Source organism: Camelus dromedarius, chromosome 5, assembly GCF_036321535.1.
Source record: "Camelus dromedarius isolate mCamDro1 chromosome 5, mCamDro1.pat, whole genome shotgun sequence".
Taxonomy (NCBI): domain Eukaryota; kingdom Metazoa; phylum Chordata; class Mammalia; order Artiodactyla; family Camelidae; genus Camelus; species Camelus dromedarius.
In genome coordinates this window covers 18,357,911-18,379,530 of record NC_087440.1, presented here as the reverse complement: position 1 = coordinate 18,379,530, position 21,620 = coordinate 18,357,911, and the positions used below count along the sequence as shown (strand labels likewise).

At 40.8% G+C, this 21,620-nt stretch overlaps 1 protein-coding gene and 1 long non-coding RNA gene across 2 annotated transcripts; one reads left to right on the top strand and one right to left on the bottom strand.

Moving 5' to 3' along the window:
* Positions 1-2,660: 2,660 nt before the first annotated feature.
* LOC116153333 (uncharacterized) lies at positions 2,661-20,319 on the bottom strand. The gene is made up of 4 exons (XR_010381119.1): positions 20,259-20,319; positions 20,003-20,100; positions 3,825-3,908; positions 2,661-2,939 (listed from the first exon to the last, which is right to left on the bottom strand). It is a non-coding gene; the product is annotated as an uncharacterized LOC116153333 (long non-coding RNA).
* On the top strand, positions 9,285-10,638 carry LOC116153332 (small ribosomal subunit protein eS27-like). The gene is made up of 2 exons (XM_031452751.2): positions 9,285-9,368; positions 10,461-10,638. The coding sequence occupies exons 1-2, from the start codon at positions 9,285-9,287 to the stop codon at positions 10,626-10,628; spliced, it is 252 nt and encodes an 83-aa protein (XP_031308611.1). The 3' UTR covers positions 10,629-10,638.
* Positions 20,320-21,620: the final 1,301 nt, after the last annotated feature.

Genomic DNA, 21,620 nt, shown 5'->3' with positions numbered 1-21,620 from the left:
ATAGATTGGAAATCTATTTGCTAAGCTTCAGTTTCTTCCTAGCCTGGACCATTATATGCGTGTGTGTGTGTGTGTGTGTATATGTGTCTGTACACATACAATGTCATAGTTATAATGGGCATATGTGTATGTGTATAGCTCTCAAAAGTTCACTGCTGGAAGCCATTTCTGTCAATGAGAATGCATATGTGAGTGGCTGTGCGGTGGCAGCAGTGATAGCGGAGATTGGTGTTTAAAATACAAAACCTCAAGCAGCAAGTAGAAGAAAATATTATTTCAGAGTTGTTTGTTTACAGCGAAGCTGGAAAGCCAAAAAGATGGCTGCAGGACTAGCACAGGTCAGCAGTCCTCAGACCCTACTCGAGTGTTTTACACACTGTGGGTCCCAGGCCATTACTGACTTATACAATCAATTGGAGGCCTACATCTAGATCTAAAGAAATAAACATAATAGCATATTCATCTAAAATATGTACTTAAAATGAAATAGAACAGAAAATGTCAGAGTATATTGCACACATAAGAGTATTATTTTGTGAACTTTTGGTTATATAAAGGTATGTTCTGATTCTTAATTTTAAAACTGTATTTCTTAATGTGGGTCATGATCAAAAAAGTTTAAAACTTGCTGCCCTAAAGTATTATGAGATTTTCATTCATTTTATGGGCAATCTAGGACAAAGGATATGCTTTAATGGGTTATAAATACTACTTTCATCTTGTAGAAAAAGATTTTAAAAATACATAAAAAATACTAAGCAAAAGAGAAAGATCTTTCCTCTCAGAAGAAAGAAGTAGAAATATGAGCAATCAAAGGTAGTGTCCTGGAGAAGCCACAGGCCAAGTGGGGGAGACAGTCAAACAATAAGCAATGCCCCATGGGCTCTAACCATCACAGAGTTGCTTATAATAGTGAACTACTGGAAACAGCTTAAATGGCCCACAAATAGAGGCTTGGATAAATAAATTAGAGAACATATTTACAACCAAACTTATCCAACCATCACACATGAAGGTAAGGATCTACATTAACTAACTTGGAAAGATGGGTGTGACATAAGGTTGAGAAGGAAAAAAAAGCAGATTACCGATATAGTAGAGTAGAGGGTGATCTACTTACATAGGATTATGATTTTCCATTGTGTATATTTTCCATTGTGAAGATATAAACAATTGGTAAGACGCTTGCCAAAATATTAAAGATGTTTATCTCTTCAGGTAGAGTTTCAATGTGTTTTTGGGTTCTTCTTTTTTTCCTGTTTAAATTTAAGAAATGTCAGTTTTGTAATTATATATAGCTGTATATATTTTTGAAAAATACAAAGAAGAATGTTATAATGGAGTATACATAATGTGCAGTAGGAGCAAACAGAGGTGACCAGCTTCTGGAAAAGGGAAGAGACAGCTCATAAACTGAGTCCTGAAGGAGACATGTTTATTAAGGCTAATGAGGAGGCAGGACCCATGTGGGAGCAACTGCACAAATGAGTGGAGGTGTGAGAGAGCGGGACATAGTCGGTGCGTGCCATTGTCTGAGATTCAGAGGAAGACTATCATTTTCCAAGGATAAGATGGAGGACAGGGTTTGTAAGCTAAGAGAAAGAGCCTGGATAATTCTCAAGTTGGTGGAAAACTGCAGAAGGATTTGAAGCAGAGTGGTGTCAAGGAGATGCCGTTAATGTCCCGCCCTTTTCCCACTGCCATCTCTGGTCTCTCCCTGCCAATGACTTCTTATGAAAGCACCTGCAACTCTCAGCCCAAAGCCTTGTTCTGGCTACAGGAGTGTGATTGGCCCACATACAGAACAGGTCAGAAGTGCCAGGGAATTAACCTGGGAGCAGCCCTCAGCCAAAGATGAAGACACGAGTTGGTGGTTAAATACTCCAGCTTTCTTGTCCCTTGGGTGAAACAATTCAAACATGTTCCATGGAGTCTCCCAGAAACCTCCAGTGCAATGGAGCCCACATGCCCATGGCAGTGGCTTGCTACCTGCTCCATCCTTTTCAGCTAAGAAGAAACATGTTAATGGAGAATGATAATTTCAGTTTGGACACACTGTGTTAGAATTCTTTTATTTATTTATTTATTTGTTTGTTTGTTTAGGTCTGGTAGTTCATCATAACCTTTACTTAGAGATTTTGTTCTTTAAATTGCTTAGATAATCTCAATGACAACAGACTTTCTCATTTACATGCTTCATTTACCTGGTATTATTGGAGAATAGAGTTCTCACAAGAAAATTTGTTAGAAAATCCATTAAAAACAAGAAAATCTATTAGTTCTGAGTTACCAGAAACTCAGAACTTTTCACCATTGACTTGGTCATTCATTCAACGAAATGTGTATTAAGCATCTGCTTCATGCAATAGATACTCTTTATGGGTGAGTGACATAATAGTGACAAGACAGGCAAGAATCCTGTTTGCATGGAACTTATTCTAAAAGGGGGAATAAATCATGGAAAGAAAACGAAGGAGCATGATAATTCCAAAATGCCCAGAGTAGAGGGAAGAATTCTTTTAAATGATTCAGGTGGAGATATCTATTAGGAATTAGAAATGCGAGACTGGGTAGAAAGTTGAATGAGAGATATAGAATTGGAAGTTACAGGTGTGTACGTGACAGAACAGTCATTGGGGGAGTTAAGATTATCTTGGGAACTCTACAGAGTGGAAAAAAGGCAACATGAGAATGCCACCCTGGGGGCGAGGACATCAGCGCTTCTGTTCTGGGAAAAAGATGAGGAACCAAGAGACAGAAGCCACATGAAACTTACTTACAGAGTAAGTGGGAACATTCTTCCGCTGGACGGTTCAGCAGGAGTGAGTACAGGTGGGCTGACCCGCCCCGAGGCACCTCCTCCTCTTGTCTTTTCCTTCCCCATCATCACTTGCTTGATCTGTCTTCACACAGGCTTGGTCCCTCTTGGTTCGCCTTAGCTAGGTAATTCCAAGAGCAAAACAAGGCACTTTAATAGAACCAATTCCAGGCCTCATTTTAAAAAAGATTTTTTAAATCTAAAAATAGGCATAATAAGTACCCCTGTACTTCACATCGTCTCTAAATGGTGTTAAAATAGTAATTAAACAAGGAGGCCAGCATGCTGAGGTGGCTCTAATGCCTTGGTGGCCTGCCGAAGCCAACCCAAACCAGAGTCAGTCAGGGCACTGCAGAAAAACCGATCACAAAGCACCAACTGGGCTTTCCCAGCCAAGGCAACTGCTTAAGCTAGAGCCAATCAAATGATTTCCTTGCTTTGCCTCCAGATATTCTCCGTAAAAACCTCCCCCCAGCTCCTGTCAGTGGGGGGCTTCTAACCATTTCTGGTTGGGAGCTGCCCCATTCCAATCAATGTATGCTCGAATAAACTCTTGAAACTTTTAATGTGTCTCAGTTTATGTTTTAACAAGAGGGTGAGGAAGGAATGGTAACATCTGTTTAAAAGCAACTGAGTATTTAACAATTTGTGTTTTTTAAAATCTTGCTTTACAAGTCCCTACGTCAATCAAAACGGTTGAATCCAAATGGCCTCATCAACATGAAGGGACCCTTCCAAACTTCTGAGTGGGACTTCCGTGATTGGCCAGCTCATCTTACTCCCACAGAGAGTCTCGTGGCTCCACAAATGGTCCTCTCGATCTCTAACCCACCAGGATAATTTACCCCAGGAGCTCCCAAGCCCTGAGCTCTTTCTGTAGGTAATCCCAACTGTAGCCAAGTTTGGTTCCCAGATGGACTCGGTCGCAGTTAATATTGGGAATAAAGGCAGCCTCTGGCCCCTGGGAGGCAGTCAGAGACAAAAAGATCTGGCCCACGGCTCTCACCTTGCTTGAAGTAGAAAATTGCTCTTAATATTTAAGACTTTCCAGTTCCTGGAGGTACATGTTTAGTCCAATATGGTTTAAAACCTACAAAACCAGAGGAAACAGTTTTGAATTAATATAACTAGAGTGAATTTAAAAGATAATTTTACTCAGAACACTCAGAAAAATAAATCATTTAAAAAATTGTAAGGGATCTGGGTTTTCTAAATTTGAAGTTGCTCCTAATGATTTAACTTAGCTGGAGGGAAAGTGAAGTCTTTCTGTCAACTCCAGGTTGTTCAGCCAGGGAAGGTGAAAAAGCACGCGCACAGAAAGAACAAAGTCTGATGTTCATGAGACGCGGTGGTCTTTTCTAAAAGGAAGTTCCAACTGAAATGTAAGAAGCCAGCTAGAGGCAATGATTCCAAGAGTTTTTGAAGAAGGCATCAGAGGAGAGTGAGAGCGATGCAAATTTCAAGCTGTCTCTACAGCATCAGCCCAGCAGAGATCTGGACGGAAGAGACGCTATTTCCTCAAGGCTTCAGTCCCTGTCTATCTGGAAGTTTAAAAAAACAAAAGTAAACAGGAAAAATAGAGACAGCCCAATCTGGTACATGGTCTGAGCTATGGCCAGAGAAAGTTCAGCTAACTCCATCTTCCCAGTTCAAATCCAGAGATGTTTCTCCCTTGTGCCTTTCACCCACCTTCACCTTCTCCTCAGTTAGGTCCTCAGACAAGGTCACCCACCATGCCTTGGTTTGTGCAGCTGGATGTTTTCTAGGGAATTCCCTGTCAGAGCAGACAGTGTGTACAGCAGATATAAATGCACCACTCTGTAGTTTTCCCATTTTCTTTCCTGTGGACTTTCTTTCTCCCTCGTTCTTCCTTTATATGTTTGAAATAAACACACTGTTCTTTTTATTTTTAAGGATTTTATTGCAAAACACTACCGAAAAACAGCTAGGGAGTAACAAAAATAACCAAAGTTAATCTTCAAGAAATCTTCAAATCGTTAGTCTTTGTCCCTGTTCTAAAGTAAAAAGCAAGGGGAGCCAGCCAGCTTTGGGCCATCAGATACCTGCTCAATTTTGCTTTAAGATTTAGTCCCATTAAACCCTACCTGCCAGACAGATGGCTCCCATGCAGTGTTCTGCACCGTTGCAACTGCTGATTAACTCTTGTGACCACCAGTAAGGTGGCCTTACCAGTTGCTTATTGGCTGTTTGGGAATTTATGCTTTGCCAGGGTTGCAAGGCAAGGATCCAGGCATATTCTGATGCAGAGTCAAAGGTTAGAATGTGAAGGCAGCCCAAGGGAGGAGGCAGGAGGCACATCTGTTCAGTCATAGAAGGAGCAAGTCTGTGCAAGTGTGTGTGTGTGTGTGTGTGTGAGTGTGTGTGTGTGTGTAAACTGTAGTTTTCCCATTTTCTTTCCCGTGGACTTTCTTTCAGTCTGAAGTCACCCTTGGGGCCGCCTGCAAGTGTCTATGACTAGCCATCCTGCATTCCAGGAACTCTGACCTGTGCTGCTCTCTCACTGCTATTTCCTTTCGTTTCTTAAAAATGTCATAACCTCACATCCCAGTTTTATTTACATGTTAAGTGATTTGCTGATGCTGTGACTTTTGATCTTCCCTGCTGAGAGGACAACTGTAGATTCACACGTGCTTAATTAAGCCATTAAGAATAGCTAGCACATATTGAGTGCCTCCTGCATACCAGGAATTCTGCTAAGCGTTTAATCCACTGAGGTAGGTTTTGTTGTTATCTTCATTTTATAAAGGTTAAGTGCCAGAGGTAGCTAATAATAGGCCAAAACAAGATGGAGATCTAGGAAGCCTGAGCCTACAGCCATGTCCTTCCCTACATGACCCACCCTCAGCTTCCTCTCCTGAGCATCATTTTGCCTCACCATTCAGGACTTTCCTCCCCTCCACCCCTCAAGACCTTCTGACTCCAGCCCTGGCTCTGTTTGCTGCATTCTCTTTTTTTCCCCCTGTAGCACATCCACTACGTGGTTATTTTTCTTGGCTTTGGTTTGTATTGTTCTAGGTCAATATTGCAATCAAATACAGCACACTGCAATATTTTAAAAAGTGCCTCCCCAGCCATGATGACAGTTTAACCCTATGGAAAGTGGGGTTAGGATGGTGTCTGTCTCCTGTGGATATTATGAGGATGAAAAGATAAAATGTAGGTAACCTTCCGCACAGTGCTTGGCACAATACAAACGCTAATTATTTTTGTTATTTGCACACTAAAATAGTCTGGGAGTCTAGTTATATTTATTTTGTGGATGTGAAAAACTTGGCATGAGGAAATAATATGAGTTCCTGGTAGAGCTGGTGGAGCCTGTGCCTTAAGATTCATCTCCTGCCTCAACTCCCTGCAGAGGGCTCCCTGCAGACCTTTATCCGCATCCCACGCGGCTGGGTATTCTGTTGCCTTTATGTTTATGGTCTGTGGTCACTTTATATTTTCAGTTGATTCGAAGAGCAAGATAATTCGGATTCCATTTCAGATGACCACATTTTCAGGCTCAGATCATTCAGGGGCTGGCAGACTCGGGAGTTGGGTAGCAGAGAGAGGGGAGAGATGGAGGCTCACTTCGGGTGCTTCTGCGATGGGGTGGCAGTGTCAAAGAACATCAGAAGAGGGAACCAAGAGCCTAAATCAGGGGGTGATAAGGATCTTCTGTGGGTTGTGTGGTTCACTTAGATGATAGGGGAGGCCAGACACCCGAGATGGGGGAACCCCATTGCATAGAAGGTGAGATGATGACACAACATTGTAAAATGATTATAAATCAATAAAAAAAATGTTTAAAAAAAAAGGAAAAAAATAAAGCAGATGAAAATCAAAAAAAAAAAAAAAAAAAAAGAAGAAGAAGAAGGTGAGATGACCAGAGAAAGCTGGCAGGCAAGAGCAGCTCCATGCCACCAATGCAGAGCTCGAGTCTTCCCGGAATTGGGCGGCTTAGCCGGGATCAGATTTATCCCCATCCATTCCAGGATCGGGAACCAGCTGTGATGGACAAGAATTACAAGGGAGGAGCACGTGGAGCTGGTGGAACAGAGCAAACAAAGTGCATTGTTTCCCTCCCCTCCGGAAATGAATCCTGGGCAAAGCTCTAACTGAATTTAAATAACACTTGTTCCTAGAAGGGGCTTGAATAAGGAGGGTTTTGCCCCAGGCGAGCCTTTGTTTTCACCTTAAAAATAACTGGCAACATTTCCAGGCGAGGAAGAAAAAGCGCTATTACCTCATATGAGATTCTCTAAGGCTTAGAAATTGTTTTTAAAGATGAAGAAAACCAAATTACTTTCTTATTTACATTTATGCTGTCACCCATACACCAAGTAGTAGCTTAAATGTAAGAGGGACTTGCAATAATAGAGTAAAAATCCGATGCAATGCCTGATTAAAAATGCAAATTTGAGTTTGCCAGCAATCTTCTAGCTAAGCAGAGTAAACACAGGGAGGGAGAAAAGGCAGCTTGAGGTTAGTTAGATAATTGAAATGATTGTGCGCTGAAGGAGGTAGGAAACATGAGAATAGGGGAGACTGGATAAGCCCTGGGGGAAAAACCAAGTCCAGAATGATGGTTAGCAGGGTTTGGATTTTATATGCATGGACTGAGTCAGTGATGCTTGAAGGAAACTCAATCAGCAAATTCTAACTGAACACCCACTAGGTGCAAGGCACCCTGCTTTGAGTTTCCCAGGTAATAAAGAAGCATAAAGATGAGATAACGTTGCAGTATAGCAGCTAACTAAACAAAAAGTTAAGTAAGATAGAGAATGTACACAATTGAAGAAAAGAAAATTATAGCAGGTTAAGTGCAAAATAATGATACACAATAGAGGCGCTGGAGGGCTTTGAGCAAGAGGTGAGGTGGTCAGGAAAGTCTTTTGGGGAAGGCGATGATCATACTGAGCAGGACAGAAAGGAAGGGTGGGAAAGATCGTGGCTGAGGTGAGAGGCAATCGCTTTTATGGAACCAGAGTATTACAGGGGTGACATTCGTGATGACCACAGTATCACAGAGCCCCACTGTGTTGCTTGTTAGCTTAACTTCACTTGTCTCCCTCACCCCACCCTTTACCATCTGGGTCTCCCCGCAGAGCAGGGCGCACTGGCTTAGGGGGAGAGGAGTGCTGCCTGCAGTGCACGAAGCTGGAGGGGCTTCCCAAGCTGGTCTGAGACGGCACTGCTGGGACGGAGGGGTGGCACCTACAGGGAGGAGGCATCCAACCCCCCTGAGGGTCACCTAATGAGGGAAGGCTCAGCAAGTACAGAATTATAGGGTCAGGCCTGAGAACAAAGTCCAGCTGGGAGGCTCAGGAACTGGTCTGTAAACTCAAGGTATATACTTCTACGTGGGGTCTGCTGGGGACAGCTCTTTAAAAGAGATTCAAAAATTTTCTGCAAATGACAAATATCTCATTTAATATTTCCCATAATATGACCCTGGTTTTAGCCCACCACCTCTTATACTTTATAGTCTAACCAAAGTGCTCTTAATATTCATTGGAATCACCAGGGGAGACTTAAAAGTCTAAGTCATCAGTACCATCCTGAGGGATTCTTATTTAGCCCGCAACAGCACCCAGAGAGCAATATGCCTTGATACCCTTCCGGCTAGGACTGGGAGCCACACTGGTAGGGCCAAATTGGTATTCACTGTCGTTTTTTTTTTTCATGTTCATTTCACATTTCAGAGCAAATCTAAGCCTATATTACATTTGAAAACATTACAATATTTACAAGACATTTGGTGGAGAAAACTTGCTGGTATAAATACAAATATTGTACTGTTTTCAATACCTGCCAGTAAAAATGGCAGATTAAACAGTTTTGTCTCTTTGAAGATCTCCGTTCACTACTGAACATCCCCTAATGGGCAATTCACTTGTCCTAACGCTGTCTTCTTTAAATATGCTCCAAAGTTTCCCTCCTTCTTTTGCTATTCATTCTGTTTGCAATGAATGCTAGGGATGTTCTCTTTCGATACCTCTGTTGAAATTCTTATTTTTAAAAATACTGATAAAGGTGGTAGATATCCAGTTCATCTTACGAGTCTGGTCCACTTGCTAGGGCTCTTAGATCCTTCAGGGACTGTGATCTGGAATTGGCTTTGGTGCTCCAAAGTCTGATGTGAACACAGTGCTACTGGAGGCCAGGAGAGGGCAGCAGAGAGCTGGGAAGCCCTCTGATAGAGGCCAGAGGAAGCAGGCTGAGTGGACGAACCCACAGCAGGTGGAGGAGGAAATATTTGATCCTTTATGAAGCACAGGGCATGCCAGTTTTCTGGGCTCCTTACATTAACCAAAGCCAGAGTCATTACTCAAACCAGAAATTGGAACCAATAGGGAATGCAATAGGGAGTAGCAATTTTAAAACAGGAAGAGATAAAAATAGGATCTGAGGCATTGCTGGGAGCCTACAAAGGCAGGTCAGTTTGTGGGGTGATGGTGGACCCATGCCTGCTCATGAGAGCCAAGATCCTAGCGAGTCTGAGCCTAGATATAAACTCAAAATCAAGAGAAACATGCTTTATCTAAAGGCTGAGCAAGTCTTAACCTAGGGATGTGTCTGAACCGGATAGAGCAGAATATTTTAGGTAAGATCCCAGGGAACTGGAGGAGTCCTGACTTTTAGGAAAGGCATAAGAGATCCATGCAAGCTCAGTGCCTACTACCCATGAGAAAAGACTCTTCAGAAGGCCAGGAAGGGACCAAGGGGTGTTCTGTAGATGGAGGCATACAGGAAGTACTAAATGCACAGGACAGGACCAGGGAGGGAGAGCTAAGGCACCACATGTAGAGACGGTATTTCAAAGTAAATTCTGCAAGAGTTTGAAAATTACACAAGATTCTGTTATTGGATGTGCCAGTTTGACTCGACCTTAGGCCGAAACTTCCAGATTGTGGTTCAGCACCTTGCTGCTTAAAGTGTGGTCTGCAGACCAGCAGCCCTGGTATCACTTGGGAGCTCATTAGAATTTCGAATTTTGAGTCCCACCTCAGACCTATTGAATCAGAATTTGCATCTTAACAAGATCCCCAGGTGATTCCTATGCATACTATTATGGATATTGAAGTTTGAGAAATAGGAGTCTCTCAGCCAGTCTAGACAGGGCTGGGTGGCACTGACGCCTGTAGAAGATTAATAAGGGCATCGGTAATAAGTAAGTGCGAGAGAACAGCTGCATTTGAATGAGAGTAGGTGCATCTCTTACCAATATGTAAACTTGGTACTTTCTTTTGGCTTGTTTTTGTTAAACCCTATTAGATTCCTTATAGTTACATGCAAAGTCAACCAACCAAGGTCTTTTTCAGAGGCCCACTAGCAGGGAAAACCACATCCTATTGCAGTCTGACTGGGGATGGGAAACAAAGTGGAAGGCGCTGCCTGAGGTGAGTGGGGTTTCTTAGAAGGTCCAGGGTCCGCATACCCAGAAACTAGATTTTTGATTTTTATTTCTTAGACTAGCTAAAAGCCATTAGACTCTTCAACCAGGAACCGTTGGTACTGACATTACAAGGGGGTTTATATTAGTTTCTTATTGCTGCTGTAACAAAGTACTATAAATTTAGTGGCTTAAAACAACACAAGTTCTCTTGCAGTCTAGAGACCAGAAGTCCTATGTCACAATTCCTATTTCAGGGATATGAAATGCCCAGGATGCTATAAAATCACCACCGTCTTTAGCCATGCACAAACAGTAGCTTTGTGCATTGGTTGCTCTACTGTCCTCTGCCAGTCTACAGGAGGAAAAGCAAGGCTTACAGAAGGATGCTTCTTCAGACGGAAGCAGCACTAAAATCTCCCTGAGTCAAGATGAATGGGAAACCGTCCAATAAACACATTTTGAATACAAAAATAAAAAAGCAGCAGCAGCTCTATGCCAGTTTCACCAGGCCAGAGTCAAGGTTTAAGCTGGTTCTTTCTGGAGGATCCAGGGGAGAATCCATCCTTGTCTCTTCCAGGTTCCAGAGGCTGCCCCAGGCATCTATTGCCCTCTCTGGCTTGTGGCCCTTTCCTCCATCTTTCAAGCCAGCAGCATGGCATCTTGCTTCTGTCATCACATTGCCTTATTCTTTTGTGTCCATTCTTTCCCTGTTTCCCTCTAGTAATTACATTGATTAAATTTAGGTCCCACGCGGATAATGAAGGATAATCTCCCCATCTCAATATCCTTAGCTTGGTCACATCTGTAAAGCCACTTTTCCTATATAAGGTAACATTCACGGGTTCTAGGGATCAGGGCCTGGATATCCTTGGGGACCACTGTTCAGTCTACCACAGTGTTTAAATTAGAGCGTTAAATAATTAACAGATAACGTAAAATATGCTTTTCCATTGATTAGAGCAATCTACCCTATTTCTTGGCATTGGGAAGTCAAATCAGTGTCACAGGAACAGGACACTGGAAAACAGAGAATGAGGGCACAGGAAGCGGCTCTTTTGTGTGAGCCCTCCTGACCCACAGCAACCCCTCATGACTGCACTGCTCATGTGGACCGGAGCCTCTCTCCTGCGCCCTGGCCTGGCTTACACTGTTACAGTTTGCCTTCACGCTGCCTTGCTCTACACTGCTCCCCTCCTTCAGTCGGCAAATCCTTTCTTTGGATGTACAATATTACAGATGAAGCCCCAGATTTCAGGGCTCATGAACCTCTTAAGGGTCCCCTCCTAGCTGTTCCAGGAAGGAGCAGCTCAGACAGAAAACCGGGTCATACAGGTAAAAGGCTGCTGTCATAACCTCAGAAGATTTTGGAGCTTGAAGACAACTTAGAAATTATCTAGTCTAACCCCTCATTTACTGATGGGGAGAAAAGTCTCAGACAGCTGCATGTGCAGGAGCCACACTTTGCTTTATTATGTAGTCAATGAAAATTCATAAAGCAGCTGCCATGGACAAGGGTTACAAAGAGAAATAGAATGTGAAAGAAGGAAATAAAGGATGGTGACCATGGATCGAACTGGCAGGAAGCCCCAACATGTGCACCGGAAACCAGGCTTTGGGAATTTCTGACTTCAGACTCTAATGCTCTGAGGGTTATGGGCCAGCTGGAAAACCTGGTGCTATTTACCCCTTCACCGATAAAACAGAAATAGTAGTATGTTTTCCGGTACATGTCAGAAGTATAAAATCTGGTTCTTACTTTTTTCAAACTAGAGAGTACATTTGTTTACCTCCCCAGGGGCAAGCTCTCTCACGGTTAGGTAGCAACCCGCTGCCAGCCCGGCCCTCTGGGAAAAGCAGCAGAGTAGCAATAAGCCAGTCCCTCCGCTCCCATGGGCATCCTACCAGGACCCGTACTGGAGCTGATGGATGTGATTGCCACAGCAACATGGATGAGGGTGGAGGAAGCTCTTCTTTCCTCACACAGAGCACCAGTGTGCCTGAGTTTGAAGGAGAACTGGACTGTTCCCAAGAGATTTGGAGCTGAACAAATGACGCCATTGATACTCTCCACATGCATCCATACATATCCTTTCACCATATGTCTGCCAGCCCAGTGTTTGTTATTATATGTCAAACATATTCAAATTCGTTTTTGCAGCTCTCAGAATAATATGCTTGGGTACAATATGATCATGGTGGCAAAAAGCTGTGAAATTCTGAGTCATCTTTCTCGTGTTAATTAAAGTCATAATCCAGTGATCGTAGGCTTAAATAAGGAACATACATGTATTTCAAAATACCTCTGATAGAAAGAGACTCCTTAGGATTCATTTTTCTGAGGAACGCAAAGGAGATCAAAGTCTTTTCACAATAACAGGCAAGGACTTCCAGGTAACCTAACAAAGTCTACAATCAAATATGAAAATGTGAGTTGTTCACCCTTGTCTGAGGGTTGAAAATGCAGGCCTTCTATTTCCTTCTGGGGACACTGTTGACTAGCTAGCCTGCTCTCTAGGTCCTCTCTCAAGACTTACAAGACTGGTTAACAGGTCTCATCAGCACAGATGTCAAAAGCGATGACTTGACTTAGGAGGCCGGTAGACTCTGGCTCACCTTCTCAGAGGTGCTGGGACAGGATGGCTCCCGTGACCCTCCTGTGACTGCCCTGGACACGGTCCCTCCAGTCCGGTCATCTGCTCACCACCCCACCCACCCATGACTTGTCCCAGCTTATGTCTGCCCACTCCCGAGTGAGCCTCGCTCAGTCTCCCCAGGGCTGGGTAACTCAGACCCAATCTCTCCTCAGTCTATCATCCTGATGTCACAAACCTTATGTCTGGTTCCCTTCAGGTCTTCTGCTTCCATTCTAACTGCCCATTGTATAGGTCAAGCAGATTAAAGTTTGCTAGTTGACTGTGTCTTTGCCTTCTTGTTATTAGAACCCTAATTCTGGAGGTCATGTGCATTTCTCTAACTAAGGGAAGGCTCAAAACTAAGAAAGCACAGGAAAGGAAAGCTCAAGATATTGTCAATCTACATAAAGGCCAAGAAGAAAGAAGTGGAAGGCCAGATATCAAAATATTAACAGTAGTTATTGCTGAATGTTGTTGGTTTTTTTTTTTTCTATGCCATTCTCTACATTTTTCAAGTTTATTTTTATCACAAGAAATAAATCAGAAAGAAAATGTTATGCACGTTCAGTGAGAATAATTGTGCTTCTCTTTGTAACTATGAGGTAGAGTGTGGAAAGGCAAACCATGAGAACCTCTTTGGTCACTGCAATGGGCCGGGATCAGGTTAGGTAAGTAAAGGAAAGACATGGCTCTTATGCTTTTTTTGAACTAAGCATAAAATTAACTAAATTTGATTTGGTAAATAAGATGCCCCAAGGTCAACCCTGCTTGGGGTTACTTTATATGACTTCACATAGGCATGGCTAAATGGGTCCTCCATCACCCTCCAGACTAATTACATTTGATTAAAGGGCTTCCTTAAAAGCTCTTCTTTCACAGTGAATTAAAAATGACTGTGACCTGCATTGATGGATGCTGTGGGGTCACCCATGAATTGATTAGGTAGTGCTGCATTATGCCTTTGGCATACTAGCTGTATGGGGCCCCTGGAACCCTGGCTCCATAAATCAATGGGTGGGATGGTAATTACAATATTCTGTTGCTATTTCTGTGTTGTAGTCCCTCTGTGGTGATGTAGTCACAATTTTATCTCTTTCCAAGCTGGCATATTCTCTGCTTATCCAGCTTTTATTTACATGTCTTAAAGGTATCTTGCTGGTAGCTGTTTGCTCAACCTGAGGCCACTACCTCCCCTGCGTTTTGTGCCAGAGGGTTTTATTTTATAGCTTTATGTCTACAGAATGGGATGGCAGGAGTGGGTAAGGATGGCAGAAAAGCAAATGGGTTCAACTATTCAAAATGTCAAGAAGAGAATAAATAAATCTCAAGTGCGATCTGTGGCTGACTACTGAGAATTTGTTTTTGAACAATATTGAAAACATAATATGTACTGTAAACAGAATGGTGTTGATTTCTGGGACTAGTAATATCTACCTATCTATCTATCTTTCTGTTACATGAAAATACATTTTGAAAGTAAATAAAAGCTTCAATCTAACAGGCTTTGAAATGGTCATTTTTTGGTATGTAGATCTTAATCCAGATTTAGTCTCTCTCCCTTATGAAATGGTCATTTTTTGGTATGTAGATCTTAATCCAGATTTAGTCTCTCCCCCTTAGGTGTCTCACTCTAGCTGTGACTCACACGTTGCTCAAGAAGAGAGAGTGAGAGAATGGGAGAGGAGACAGAAACCAAGGGTCGCATCAATAAAGCTCACAGAAACAGAATTTCCACTACTGAATCCCAGAGTAAAATAGGTTAGGAAAGACTATCTACCCAATAAACGTGGTCTTCTGGGATGAGGAGAAAATTTAACTTTACTTCATTAGAAGACTTGAATGTATTGGCTTTTAAACAAGCTGGCTCTGCCACCTCATGCCTGTGTTTCTGATTCCAGCTCCTCTGCAAATTAGCTGTATTAGCAAGTTACTTAACCAGTCTACTTTTCATCAGTAAACTGGGTTGATTATCATAGTACCTATCTCATACCACTGTTACTAGGAGTCAATAATCTCATAAACGTAAAAGGCTTAGAACAGCGCCTGGCTTATAGTAAGTATGCAATAAATGCTAGCTCTTATTATTTTTGTCCCCTTTATCTTTAACCAACATTTTGTCAAAACTTTCTTAAGATAGGTTAGGTGTTGGTATTAGAAATTTTGTCTTAAGATTGAGATTTGTTTTCATTTGTCCTAGGTTTACAGTTGTTATCTAGATGCTGCACTACATTTTTAAGTTTCTTTTAAACATTCAAGATACTCTATCATCTTTTCCAAATATCAAGCTGTCACTATTGGAATAATACTAAGAGCAAATATTTACTGAGCACATTTTATGTGCAAGGCAGGGTGCTAAGTCCCTTACATGGATTAATGCATTTGTTCTTCATAACCACCCTATAGCATTATTCCCATTTGACAGATAAAGAGCCTGAGGTACATGAAGGTGGAAGTATCTTGCCAGAGACTGTCTAGCCGGGAAACGGCAGAGCCAGTAGCCAAGTCCAGCAGGTTGTTCCAAAGGTACACCTTCACATCCTTGGCGGTAACCACAACTAGCCACCATAGAGCTGACTGCCTTTGGTTTTCCTTTGGCCCATGTAAAAGGTCCAGCCTTATTGGAAGATTGATAACCAAGCAGAATTTTTGAGTCATTGGTTCATCAATGGCTCTAAGAGATTGACTGGTAAAATTTATAAGAAGTGTGATACTTTCCAATAATCAATTAACTAGAGACACAAATGTTTCTCTAATAGTGGTTCTTGCTTATTTGTCTCCATGTGTTTATCTGTGAGCTGTTCTCTTACAGTATTAATGGCATCACAAATGAGAAAGCAATATATCTCACATTTGTAAATGACTTTTGTTGACTCCCAGAGCCTTAAATGAAAACTTGTTAAAACTGGAACCTTCTTTGTGGTTTTTTTTTTTTTCTTCATCCCTTTGTTTCCATACATTCAATCAGCTGCTGAATATTCTGAATTCATCTCCTTGTTTTGTTTGGGAGAGACTTAGCTAAGTTGTAGGACCTGGGTAGAAAAACTGGCTGGAATTGTGCCACTGCAATTGTTTATCAACTGTATAAAGAAGCCCAGGTGTTGAAAATGATAGCCTTTTTCCTGAAGGACAAATCTCTCAAGGTCTCTTCACCTGAGTGCGTTAGCCTGGGGCAGTGTACTCGGTGACCCTCTGGAGTGAAGCCCAGCCCCACAAGGAAGATGTGTAGCAGGGTGACTGCTGGGAATTGATACAGCTCGATTTGCCCCAAGGGTTAGCTCTGAGTTCTGCAGGACTTTTTCATTTCCCATCTTTTTAAAAAGGGTGTTCTCTTAGCTGAATTCTTCAACTTTAAATAGTCTGTCTTCTTAGTCAGTGTTTACTATTTACTTTAAGCTGCTTTAATCTTTTTGTTTTATTGTCTTTTTACTGCATCTTATCTAGTCTGAATTTTTAGTTTGCTATTTCATCTCATTTATTTTCTACTATGCTATCTCCTTTTATCTAAAGTGTATGTATTTGCTTTATATGTGTGATTTCAGTTTTATTTACACTTTATTTCATCTTTAATGGCATGAGGTGACCGGCTAGAGGACAGCCCCTAAACTAACCAAGAGCAATTGGATTCCTTGTCCTTCTAAATATCTCACTAAATAACCCTTTAAGTTTTCCACTGTTCTTTTTTCTTCCAATAATGAAATTTCAACATAGAATACATCAAACTAGTTATATAGATTCACCTGTCAACTTCATTTTCTCTTACTCTGACCCCATCTTTTCAGGACAGTAATAGTTATTTTTAGTGTCAGTGGCTTTGAGTTAGAATTGTGCCATCTTTTCACAACATTGGCCCAACCTTTCTCAATGCTTTCTGATCCAAATTTACAGTTTCTATTTTTTACAACAGCTGTATATTGACTAGGTCTTGCACATAAATCATGGGCTATTGAAGAAAACACAGGTTGGGAAGTTCCTTCATAATAACCTCCTGCTCCATGTTTAAGCTTCCTCCAGCATTACAGAAGTCCCTCCTTTCTTTCCCATGGTTTCAACCCCATTAAAAGCCTTTATTACCACTCCTGGACTACTCTGATTACTGGGCAACTTGTTCTTCCTAACTTAAGTCTCCTTCCCTGTTTCTTCCTTGTGAACCACTTCTACATGGACACTTCTTTTCTTGAAATACACCTCTCTTCTCAGGTGCCTCCTCTAGTTCCCATAGCCCATACATGAAGTCCAAACTCTTCAACCCAACATTCAAGGCTTTCAGGTTGTCCTCAGCCTCCTTTTCCAAACATATCTCTACTTCTCTCCCTCATATTAGACAAAATAACCAAATTTAATGGTTTGCTAGTCTTCAATTACAGCTTAAACATCCCTACAGTTGTTTCTACGCCCACTCTGTTTTCTTAATGTATTTTCTCCATTTGTGAATGTCAGTGTTACACCCTCTTTAAAACCCCTTTCCTATTTTTTGACTTCTCTAGATGAAAATAATTAACCTTTCTATCATGTTCCCTGGAGAAATACTATTTCATGGAAATAGCATGGGTTTTGGTCCTAGATGGAACTCAGTTCTAATCCCAACTATGCTATATATTAATTATTTGACCTAAGGTAAGTTATTTAACTTTTTGAGCCTTATTTCTACATCTCTAAAAATGAGGCTAACACAACCCATCTCATAGTGTTGTTAAAAAGAATAAATGAGATGAAGAATGAAGTTCTGAGGTCTTTTTGTATTAGAAAGCTTGAGACTCTGATTCAGTATCTGACGGAATGGGAAAAAGGACAGGAAACCTGTTATGTTAGCAGTTATAGAATCATGGGTTATGGAATATAGGGGTGTGAGAGCTGTGCACGTGCACACACACTCACACACACACACTCAAGGAATTTCACCTCCTGAAACTGAAATTCTCATTTGATATAGACAGGTTTTCTAGCTTCTCTGACTTTATCTGGATTTAAGAGGCTTTTTATACATGGAAATATACTTCTTTTTGTCAGAGAATTGCCAAAACAATCCTGGATAGACCATCTTAAAAAACAAGTCAATTTGCATAAACATCTTTTCATTATTGAGGTCTATTTGTATCTATAGTTAATTTCAAACTGTGCAAATATACTGATACCCAGTATATTAAGTATCTAAAATGAGTTAAAAATATTAAAGTATTCAACTAAAAAAGACTTGGAAGTGATGTTAGTTGAGCAGGAAATTCCAACATGTGCAGGGAAATTGAGGGGACAAGGGTCTTCTTGTGGAAGATATAGAGAGGGTAACAGTTAACAACAGGCTTGTGAAGTAAACACATCCATCAGTGCAAGGAAAGCAAGGATAACTTTTACCTAATTATTCCAATTTCACGATGGGATTATATTCGTAAAGGAATTCAGCCAACGGGGCACAAATTGACATGAGCACAGTTTTCCCTGGGGCAGCACCATCTGCCTAAAGCTATGAAGACAGACTGAAGTTTGAAACACAACTAAAAAAGAGAGAGACAGTAGTATTTCAAGTGGGGAATTAGTCAGGGGTGAAAGATGGTTTTAAGTGAAAAGATACCTCTCTCTCATCTTTCTAAGTTAGTATCATGTTAGGTTGAATAAAAACAGACTGGAATGGACAGCATTATTCTGAAACATAATTATTCTTCATACACACACACACATATACTTATATACTATTTATAAATATATATTTATAATACTATACATAGACATATAAAGTATGCATATACACATATATACACATATATGTGTATATAATCAGAGTAATTATACATATATGAAGACTTACATATATATTATGCTACAGTAATTATAGTTTTATAATAGTAAATACATTACTGAGTGCCTAGTGTATGCTAGTGTATTAATGTTATCTTAAATACTTAAAGGGACTCTGCAAGGTAGATATTATTTCAGATTCAGTGACACAGAAACTGTAGCCCAGGGTGTTTAAGCCAGCTCTAAGTGGCAGAGTCCTGAGGCAGAGTCATTATTCTGTGATCTCTGATTAAAACAAACCAACCAACGAAGCAAAAGAACAAAACCATGCCCTTGCACAATATCAAATCATCCAGAAAAGTTTAAACAGTGTAAACTATATAAATATCCTGTGTACCAGGCAATTTTGTGATTCTTATTACTCGCAATGTTATGTTTAACTGTCATCTGGGCATCAGAGTATTACTGGTCTGTAACTTGTCTAACTTTTGTTTGTTGACTGAATCTCCTCTCTCTTTAACTCGTGTTGTCCTTGTGAATCTGCTTCCTGCAAACACTGCAGTCACCAGGCTGCTCTATTCCTGCTGCTGAAGCACCTGGCTCCTACCAGCACCTGGCGGTGGCAACTCCCAGGGGCTCAGGCATTGTTTCCACTTTGGCTTCTGAAACTTCCGATAGCAATAAGCACAAAAGTGGTCGACATACTAATAAATGATGCAGTCGTTGGCCCGTGTGGTAAGCAGTGCTGACTCTTAACGACCGAGATTAAAGGTCAGAGAGTCTTGCCCTGGGGTGTGCGTGGTGCTGGCTCAGCAGTCTCGGGCTGGCACTGGAAGGAAACGCCCAGAAATCCGGAGCCAGGCGGGTGGTGAAAAGGGCTGCCAAGGGGAGGGTCAGCATCAGGGAAAGAAAACTGAGTGAAGTGAAGAAGCTAGAGAAAAGCGAAGATTCTGGGGAGAGTAACTAACTGTGCAGCACGGCCTGTGCGGATAAAATCGCTACGTCTGCAAACTGTCATGGATGTACCACAGCTTCTTTGTGACCTCAAAGTGGCAGGGCAGTGACATCACCTCCGAATGAGCTGCATACTTTCCTGGCTTGATTTTCCTCATCCTAGTCAAATTATTCTCTGAGTAGAGATGCACCCTTTGTATATATACCGATGACATGAATAGATGCTATGCACTCTAAAATTGAATCATTCATCCCTCCTAGGGTTGGTATCATTCATTTTAAGTTTGTCTTTGATAGAACAGACATGCTTCATCTTCATTATACTGAGATGCAGTTCTCTCAACCTTTCTCAAAAACACGTATCCATTTATGTTTTCAATTTACTTTGGGCTATTTTTCAAAAAGTCAGGTCAAGACCTAATTTCTAAAGCAATCTTAACAGTGCTTTATTGTTCACCAGTGACTTACATGATTAAAGAATCCACCAGGAATTTCTTGTGGTGGTTGTTCTTTCTATAGCATCTCCTTTGCCAATATCTCATCCTCTGTGGTTTGCAGTTCAGCATCTTGAATAAAAATTCGTGCAAGAAATGGGTGTTATGCTTTAGAAAATGGCAGCTCCATTTCAACAGCTACATAATTTCTTAGAATTGGTGCGTTCTTGTTGAGAACTTCAACCATATAAATATAAAAGGGCATTCAAGTACTTAAATACAACATTTACCTGAGATTAATAGGGCACCATGGTTCTCTTTCAGCCATGACAACGGCATCCAAGTATCACTCCTAAAAAAAAAAAAAAAAAAAAAAATCCACATCAGTCATCAAAAAATAAATGGACTGAAAGGCTGATACTCAAGTTATTGGATTAATGAACAAGCCACTTTGGTGAGGATGTGATGGAAGTTACGAAGCTGTAAGGAAAGACGACTGCGAGTGTGACGCAGGCACAGACCTGTCCACATCTAGAATCCCAGTGAGGAGCAATTCAGTTCCAGAAATACGAAGTAAAAATCTTTTCAAATCCCGAATTTGCTTGTTGCCCACATGCCTTGCAGCAGGTTTAGGAAGGAAAATAGGCACATAAGGGGGCAGTAAATGGACAGAGCAAATGAACGCATTAAGTTAAACGGCATTCATTTAGCAATGAATGCTAATGGCACTAGGACGAGGTTGGGGGTCAGGAATGACTGTGCTGTCTCTCCCCTTAGATCTTATGTGCTAAAGTAACACTGATGTGGGACACAAGAGAATATTCTCACACTGGAACAGACAATCACATGATGTGAATTGAAATGAACTGACTATAAGACCTATCTACATATTAATTCTTTTTTCAATTTCAGACATTGTCTTAAACCACATCATGTTAGAAGCCAAAGCTGAGTAATAGCAAAAAGTGGAAATATATTAAACTTGCAGTAAATGAGGTAAAGGCTACAGTGCCATAAACTGTCAGTGCCTAGAATTGACCTTCATGAAGATAATCTATTAATTGGAATAATTCTAAAATGATTCTATCAGAAAGAAACACAGACTGTTGACATAGGAAAAGGTTGAGTGTTAAATATATATATATATATTATCAAATATAATTTTATCATGCCTTTTAGAATACATTGTTCACAGTGAAATAGATTAGATAAGTCTCAGGTTACTAAAATTCTTTATTAATGATAGTGAGGAGATATATATTTAGTATTAATAACAGTATAAATCAAGTCATTTTTATTGTAACACTCATTGGGAAAATGCCTATTAAATTTGTTTGCTATTCATTCATTCATTCATTCATTTGTGTATTAACTTCTTTCTTTTTCATTTTTTAAAAATAAATATTTCTGGTACTTTATATCATAGCTTAGAAAAATGTAATTCATTACCCATAAAAAAACCAGAAAAATATAAAAGGAGGAGAAAAACAGTTTCTAAAATTAATTTTTAAAAGTGACTTAAAGTTTCTAAGTGTCCACAGCAAAGGAGGTGGAGATATGTTTCTGAGAATAAACATTTTCCTCCTTGGACTTCAGTCTAAATTATATTTCTTGAGTGTATCTTCTCAAATAGTCATAGAATCATGTATTGG